The sequence below is a fragment of the Oncorhynchus masou genome, unplaced genomic scaffold (assembly GCF_036934945.1).
Source record: "Oncorhynchus masou masou isolate Uvic2021 unplaced genomic scaffold, UVic_Omas_1.1 unplaced_scaffold_452, whole genome shotgun sequence".
NCBI lineage: Eukaryota > Metazoa > Chordata > Actinopteri > Salmoniformes > Salmonidae > Oncorhynchus > Oncorhynchus masou.
Window position 1 is genome coordinate 357,134 of NW_027010914.1, and position 9,248 is coordinate 366,381.

The window sequence follows — 9,248 nt, forward strand, 5'->3', positions numbered from 1 at the left end:
ACACGGCAACACACAACAACATGACACAACACCTCACGGCAACACACAACACCGCACGGCAACACACAACACCATGACACAACACCTCACGGCAACACACAACACCTCACGGCAACACACAACACCGCACGGCAACACACAACAACATGACACAACACCTCACTGCAGCACACAACACCGCACGGCAGCACACAACACCTCACGGCAACACACAACACCGCACGGCAACACACAACACCTCACGGCAACACACAACAACATGACACAACACCTCACGGCAACACACAACAACATGACACAACACCGCACGGCAACACACAACAACATGACACCGCACGGCAACACACAACAGTGCTGTGCGGTGTTCGTTCTACATATGGAGACAGACTCTATAAACATCACAACCACCATAACTTCTCTAAGGGCTTCGTTCTTCATATGGAGACAGACTCTTTACACATCACAACCACCATAACTTCTCTAAGGGCTTCGTTCTTCATATGGAGACAGACTCTATACACAACACAACCACCATAACTTCTCAAAGGGCTCTTTAGACTCTTTACACAATGTAATGTCCTTAAGATGAGACATCTCAAAGCCCACTGAATAAAAATTGCTGAAAATGACAGTTTTGTTTTTGCCTGTTAAACCAAATGCACAGCTATATGAATGCCGTGTAGACATTTTTAGAAAAGGCCGGACCAACAAAAGACAGACCACTACAATAATAGTCTGCTGATGAGAGAAATCAAACCCACTTCCCCCTTTTCCTCCCATGTGAAATGCTGAGGTTTCAATAGGTTTCAATGTAGAGAAAACCCCTCTCTCTCCGTTCACACTGACCTTTTACTAACCAACCTTAGCCAGAACTAAACCCACAAGGCCTCAGACAGGACGACTGGAGATGTGTCCCGAACAGCACCCTGGCCCCTATATAGTGCACTGCCTTTGACCAGGGCCCCATAGGGAATAGGGGAGCCATTTGGGATGAGGGCTTGCTCTGATCCAGATTGTAAGGACTCCCAGGGCTGTGTATAAAGTTCTCCAGGAGACACACTAATGCTGAGCTTCACTCTCTGAGACTTCACCTTCACTTCCCTGCTGATGATAATATAATGCTGCTTGTCGGGAACATCACAGGTTCATATGGTGACACTGTTTTAGACTGTATCATCTAGTCAGATCTCTCCTGGGTTCTGTTAGACACATTATCACACCTGGGGGACTGGTTATCGGACCGGGGGGACTGGCTATCGGACCGGGGGGACTGGTTATCGGACCGGGGGGACTGGTTATCAGACCGGGGGGACTGGTTATCAGACCGGGGGGACTGGTTATCAGACCGGGGGACTGGCTATCAGACCGGGGGGACTGGTTATCAGACCGGGGGACTGGTTATCAGACCGGGGGACTGGTTATCACACCGGGGGACTGGTTATCACACCGGGGGACTGGTTATCAGACCGGGGGGACTGGTTATCAGACCGGGGGACTGGTTATCAGACCGGGGGGACTGGTTATCAGACCGGGGGACTGGTTATCAGACCGGGGGACTGGTTATCAGACCGGGGGGACTGGTTATCAGACCGGGGGGACTGGTTATCAGACCGGGGGGACTGGTTATCAGACCGGGGGACTGGTTATCAGACCGGGGGGACTGGTTATCAGACCGGGGGACTGGTTATCAGACCGGGGGACTGGTTATCAGACCGGGGGGACTGGTTATCAGACCGGGGGGACTGGTTATCAGACCGGGGGACTGGTTATCAGACGGGGGACTGGTTATCAGACCGGGGACTGGTTATCAGACCGGGGGACTGGTTATCAGACCGGGGGACTGGTTATCGGACCGGGGGGACTGGTTATCGGACCGGGGGGACTGGCTATCGGACCGGGGGACTGGCTATCACACCGGGGGGACTGGTTATCGGACCGGGGACTGGTTATCGGACCGGGGGACTGGCTATCGGACCGGGGGACTGGCTATCGGACCGGGGGACTGGCTATCGGACCGGGGGACTGGTTATCACACCGGGGGACTGGTTATCAGACCGGGGGACTGGTTATTAGACCGGGGGACTGGTTATTAGACCGGGGGACTGGTTATCAGACCGGGGGGACTGGTTATCGGACCGGGGGGACTGGTTATCGGACCGGGGGGACTGGTTATCGGACCGGGGGGACTGGTTATCGGACTGTATCATCTAGTCAGATCTCTCCTGGGTTCTGTTAGACACATTATCACACCTGGGGGACTGGTTATCGGACCGGGGGGACTGGCTATCGGACCGGGGGACTGGTTATCAGACCGGGGGACTGGTTATCACACCAGGGGGACTGGCTATCGGACCGGGGGACTGGTTATCACACCAGGGGACTGGTTATCGGACCGGGGGACTGGTTATCAGACCGGGGGGACTGGTTATCAGACCGGGGGGATTGGTTATCGGACCGGGGGACTGGTTATCAGACCGGGGGACTGGTTATCAGACCGGGGGGACTGGTTATCAGACCGGGGGACTGGTTATCACACCAGGGGACTGGTTATCGGACCGGGGGGACTGGTTATCAGACCGGGGGGACTGGTTATCAGACCGGGGGGACTGGTTATCAGACCGGGGGACTGGTTATCAGACCGGGGGGACTGGTTATCAGACCGGGGGACTGGTTATCAGACCGGGGGGACTGGTTATCAGACCGGGGGACTGGTTATCAGACCGGGGGACTGGTTATCGGACCGGGGGACTGGTTATCGGACCGGGGGGACTGGCTATCGGACCGGGGGACTGGTTATCACACCAGGGGACTGGTTATCGGACCGGGGGACTGGTTATCAGACCGGGGGACTGGTTATCAGACCGGGGGACTGGTTATCAGACCGGGGGACTGGTTATCACACCAGGGGACTGGTTATCGGACCGGGGGACTGGTTATCAGACCGGGGGACTGGTTATCAGACCGGGGGGACTGGTTATCGGACCGGGGGACTGGTTATCGGACCGGGGGACTGGTTATCAGACCGGGGGACTGGCTATCGGACCGGGGGACTGGCTATCGGACCGGGGGGACTGGCTATCGGACCGGGGGACTGGTTATCACACCGGGGGACTGGTTATCGGACCGGGGGACTGGTTATCAGACCGGGGGACTGGTTATCGGACCGGGGGACTGGCTATCGGACCGGGGGACTGGCTATCGGACCGGGGGGACTGGTTATCAGACCGGGGGGACTGGCTATCGGACCGGGGGGACTGGCTATCGGACCGGGGGGACTGGCTATCGGACCGGGGGGACTGGTTATCGGACCGGGGAACAGGTTTATTGACGTTTTTTTTGTGGATTAGCAGGCTTCTGTTCCGCCATGTCGTCTGTCAAACCAATAGGAGTAAATACATTCCTGGAATAGTCTTCTGTTGTCATACAGATCATTAGGATGTTGCCATTTTATATGTGGACTGGGTTGAATGGCAGCCAGTCTGTTTAGTCAGGATCGTACTCTGACAGGTTGAATGGCAGCCAGTCTGTTTAGTCAGGATCGTACTCTGACAGGTTGAATAGCAGGCAGTCTGTTTAGTCAGGCTCGTACTCTGACAGGTTGAATGGCAGACAGTCTGTTTAGTCAGGATCGTACTCTGACAGGTTGAATAGCAGCCAGTCTGTTTAGTCAGGATCGTACTCTGACAGGTTGAATAGCAGGCAGTCTGTTTAGTCGGGATCGTACTCTGACCGGTTGAATAGCAGCCAGTCTGTTTAGTCAGGATCGTACTCTGACAGGTTGAATAGCAGCCAGTCTGTTTAGTCAGGATCGTACTCTGACAGGTTGAATAGCAGGCAGTCTGTTTAGTCAGGATCGTACTCTGACAGGTTGAATAGCAGCCAGTCTGTTTAGTCAGGCTCGTACTCTGACAGGTTGAATGGCAGACAGTCTGTTTAGTCAGGATCGTACTCTGACAGGTTGAATGGCAGACAGTCTGTTTAGTCAGGATCGTACTCTGACAGGTTGAATAGCAGGCAGTCTGTTTAGTCAGGATCGTACTCTGACAGGTTGAATAGCAGGCAGTCTGTTTAGTCAGGATCGTACTCTGACAGGTTGAATAGCAGACAGTCTGTTTAGTCAGGATCGTACTCTGACAGGTTGAATGGCAGACAGTCTGTTTAGTCAGGATCGTACTCTGACAGGTTGAATGGCAGGCAGTCTGTTTAGTCAGGATCGTACTCTGACAGGTTGAATAGCAGACAGTCTGTTTAGTCAGGATCGTACTCTGACAGGTTGAATAGCAGCCAGTCTGTTTAGTCAGGATCGTACTCTGACAGGTTGAATAGCAGACAGTCTGTTTAGTCAGGATCGTACTCTGACAGGTTGAATAGCAGACAGTCTGTTTAGTCAGGATCGTACTCTGACAGGTTGAATAGCAGGCAGTCTGTTTAGTCAGGATCGTACTCTGACAGGTTGAATGGCAGACAGTCTGTTTAGTCAGGATCGTACTCTGACAGGTTGAATGGCAGGCAGTCTGTTTAGTCAGGATCGTACTCTGACAGGTTGAATAGCAGCCAGTCTGTTTAGTCAGGATCGTACTCTGACAGGTTGAATAGCAGGCAGTCTGTTTAGTCAGGATCGTACTCTGACAGGTTGAATAGCAGGCAGTCTGTTTAGTCAGGATCGTACTCTGACAGGTTGAATAGCAGGCAGTCTGTTTAGTCAGGATCGTACTCTGACAGGTTGAATAGCAGGCAGTCTGTTTAGTCAGGATCGTACTCTGACAGGTTGAATAGCAGGCAGTCTGTTTAGTCAGGATCGTACTCTGACAGGTTGAATAGCAGGCAGTCTGTTTAGTCAGGATCGTACTCTGACAGGTTGAATAGCAGGCAGTCTGTTTAGTCAGGATCGTACTCTGACAGGTTGAATAGCAGGCAGTCTGTTTAGTCAGGATCGTACTCTGACCGGTTGAATAGCAGGCAGTCTGTTTAGTCAGGATCTAATGTAAACACTTTCTCTCTCCCTCTTCTCCTCCCTCCTCCTCCTCCAGGTCTCTCAGCAGAGTATCATCAACAAGATGTCTCCCTCCAACCTGGCTTGTGTGTTTGGTGTCAATCTGTCCTGGCCTTCTCAGGGCTCTGTCTCTCTGACATCTCTAACACCGCTCAACATCTTCACTGAGATCCTTATAGAACATTACCATACAGTCTTCAGCTCCCGCTGCCCACAAGCAGAGGTACTGCCCTGATACCAGCCCCCCGTACCAGCCCCCGTACCACCCCCGTACCAGCCCCGATACCAGCCCCCGTACATTCCCCGGTACCAGCCCCCGAACCAGCCCCGGTACATTCCACCGTACCAGCCCCGGTACCAGCCCCTGTACCAGCCCCGGTACATTCCCCCGATACCATCCCCGGTGCCATCCCACCACCGTACGGACAGGCTCCACTGCACAGCCCAACACCCAGCGACTCAACCCAACAAAACAGACCCGCTGTGATTGTCTACTGGGATGACCTGTTTTTGAAGAATGTCCCCAAACACCCGTTGCTGCTGAAACAAGATGGCTCCCAGAATCTGTTCCCTTTCTTTCTCCTGTGACATAATCCCGTTTGTTTTGGTGCACAACTTACTGACTTCATTGTCCCCATGGGGACATGTTGTTGCAGTGTCATGTACACATTTAAAGTTTAAATACAAAACACAATTGACAATACAACTTTCATAACAGTTACATACCAATATTTTTTTTAATAATTAGAATAAAGAAAGAAATTAAACATACATTAAAAAAAACATTAGCCTGCTGGCCTTACTGAGTCTATAGGAACATTAGCCTGCTGGCCTTACTGAGTCTATAGGAACATTAGCCTGCTGGCCTTACTGAGTCTATAGGAACATTAGCCTGCTGGTCTTACTGAGTCTATAGGAACATTAGCCTGCTGGTCTTACTGAGTCTATAGGAACATTAGCCTGCTGGTCTTACTGAGTCTATAGGAACATTAGCCTGCTGGTCTTACTGAGTCTATAGGAACATTAGCCTGCTGGTCTTACTGAGTCTATAGGAACATTAGCCTGCTGGCCTTACTGAGTCTATAGGAACATTAGCCTGCTGGTCTTACTGAGTCTATAGGAACATTAGCCTGCTGGCCTTACTGAGTCTATAGGAACATTAGCCTGCTGGTCTTACTGAGTCTATAGGAACATTAGCCTGCTGGTCTTACTGAGTCTATAGGAACATTAGCCTGCTGGCCTTACTGAGTCTATAGGAACATTAGCCTGCTGGTCTTACTGAGTCTATAGGAACATTAGCCTGCTGGTCTTACTGAGTCTATAGGAACATTAGCCTGCTGGTCTTACTGAGTCTATAGGAACATTAGCCTGCTGGTCTTACTGAGTCTATAGGAACATTAGCCTGCTGGTCTTACTGAGTCTATAGGAACATTAGCCTGCTGGTCTTACTGAGTCTATAGGAACATTAGCCTGCTGGTCTTACTGAGTCTATAGGAACATTAGCCTGCTGGTCTTACTGAGTCTATAGGAACATTAGCCTGCTGGCCTTACTGAGTCTATAGGAACATTAGCCTGCTGGCCTTACTGAGTCTATAGGAACATTAGCCTGCTGGCCTTACTGAGTCTATAGGAACATTAGCCTGCTGGCCTTACTGAGTCTATAGGAACATTAGCCTGCTGGTCTTACTGAGTCTATAGGAACATTAGCCTGCTGGTCTTACTGAGTCTATAGGAACATTAGCCTGCTGGCCTTACTGAGTCTATAGGAACATTAGCCTGCTGGCCTTACTGAGTCTATAGGAACATTAGCCTTAATGAAACAGAAGCTAATTTTGATTCTGGAAAATCCATCTTAATACATGGGAATGTGCACAGGCTTCATGATGATGGGGGGGCGGCATGTGGTTCTTGAACACTTAAAGAGAGTGTCAGCAGATTATGGTTTTCCTGCTTGAGTTACATTTCAAAAAAGGAGAAATAGAATATTTAAAGAGGAGCTGAGTTGTAGAGGTCTATACTGCCCCCTATTGTAGTAACCGCAGAGGTCTATACTGCCCACATCATACATTAGATGAAATCCAGACAGGAAGTAGTATTTCAGCAGGTGAGCCACATCATATATTAGATGAAATCCAGACAGGAAGTAGTATTTCAGCAGGTGAGCCACATCATATATTAGATGAAATCCAGACAGGAAGTAGTATTTCAGCAGGTGAGCCACATCATACATTAGATGAAATCCAGACAGGAAGTATTATTTTAGCAGGTGAGCCACATCATACATTAGATTAAATCCAAACAGGAAGTAGTATTTAGCAGGTGAGCCACATTTACATTTACATCATACATTCGATGAAATCCAGACAGGAGGTAGTATTTCAGCAGGTGAGCTACATCATACATTAGATGAAATCCAGGCAGGAAGTAGTATTTTAGCAGGTGAGCCACATCATACATTAGATGAAATCCAGACAGGAAGTAGTATTTCAGCAGGTGAGCTACATCATACATTAGATGAAATCCAGGCAGGAAGTAGTATTTTAGCAGGTGAGCCACATCATACATTAGATGAAATCCAGACAGGAAGTAGTATTTCAGCAGGTGAGCTACATCATACATTAGATGAAATCCAGACAGGAAGTAGTATTTTAGCAGGTGAGCTACATGATACATTAGATGAAATCCAGACAGTAAGTAGTATTTTAGCAGGTGAGCTCCATTATATATTAGATTGACAGACGAAGCAATAAAAAAGAAATGCAATTTCAAGGCAACTCCAAAGAGGTGAAATATTTTCATTTCTACAAATAATCTACAGGATACCTAGACATTGACTATTCCCAACTACAAAAAAAAATACAATTTCTCTCAAATAAAATCTATTCAACAATTGACAATTTATTTTTTCATTTTAAAAGCACTCGACAATTTACTGGGATAAAAATAATCAATTTCCTGGTGATATCAGATCATTGTTTAATTACACCAATAGAAAATACACTTGGAGAATGACAGAATTATGGAGAATGAACAGAAGGCATCTTTAAGACCCTTAAATGTATTAAATACTAAAACAACTTTACCATTATGTAGACAGAGGTAAAAGTTAAGCCCCAGTATACAGTAATATGGGATGCTTTTAAGGCGTACATTAGGGGAATTACAATTTCATACTCGTTATATCTGAGCTAGTGATTTATTTCTCTTTCATTTCTATCTTAGAAAAAGTCCATAAAGCTTTACAAGGCTCTTTAGTGGGTGGCCCTGGCTGCCAAGTGGGTGGTCCTTTGCCCCCCGAGGCCCACCCATGGCTTGTGCCCCTGCCCAGTCATGTGAAATCCACAGATTAAGACCTAATCAATTTATTTCAATGGACAGATTTCCTTCATATGAACTGTAACTCAGTAAAATCGTTAATTGTTGCATTTTATATTTTATATATGTTGGTCACAGAACTTAAAAGAAGGGGCTTGGATCAGAAAACCGCTCAGTATCTGGTGTGACCGCCATTTGCCTCATGCAGCGTGACACATCTCCTTCACATAGTTGATCAGGCTGTTGCTTGTGGCCTGTGGAATGTCCCACTCCTCTTCATTGGCTGTGCCAAGTTGCTGGATATTGGCGGAAACAGGAACACGCTGTCGTACACGTTTATCCGGAGCATCCCAAACATGCTCAATGGGTGATATGTCTGGTGAGTATGCAGGCCATGGAAGAACTGGGACATTGTCAGCTTCCAGGAATTGTGTACAGATCCTTGTGACATGGGGCCGTGTATTATCGGCAGGGTAGCCTAGTGGTTAGATTGTTGGACTAGTTATCGGAAGGTTGCAAGTTCAAACCCCCGGGTTGACAAGGTACAAATCTGTCGTTCTGCCCCTGAACAGGCAGTTAACCCACTGTTCCTAGGCCGTCATTGAAAATAAGAATTTGTTCTTAACTGACTTGCCTGGTTAAATAAAAGGTAAAATAAAATAAAATGTGTATATATATAAAGGTAAAATAAAAGAAATCATGCTGAAACATGAGGTGATGGTGGCGGATGAATGACACAACAATGGGCCTCAGGATCTCTGCATTCAAATTACCATCAATAAAATGCAATTGTGTTTGTTGTCCGTAGCTCATACCTGCCCATACCATAACGCCACCGAGGGCTGTTCATGTCCCCAGCACAAGGTGCACCTGTGTAATGATCAGTAATCAGCTTCTTGATATGCCATTGTCTTATTACTACTTATTGAAAACACGTGCT

The 9,248-nt window shown here is 48.4% G+C and overlaps 1 protein-coding gene across 1 annotated transcript in view; it reads left to right on the forward strand.

The window, feature by feature from the left end:
- The window catches only part of LOC135535149 (rho GTPase-activating protein 8-like), a 48,882-nt gene extending 43,025 nt beyond the window's left edge, over nt 1-5,857 (forward strand). The window contains exon 13 of the mRNA XM_064961864.1: nt 5,031-5,857. Within this exon, the coding sequence (XP_064817936.1) occupies nt 5,031-5,228 (198 nt within the window). The 3' untranslated portion in view covers nt 5,229-5,857. The remainder of the gene's footprint in view (nt 1-5,030) is intronic.
- The last annotated feature ends 3,391 nt before the right edge of the window (nt 5,858-9,248 follow it).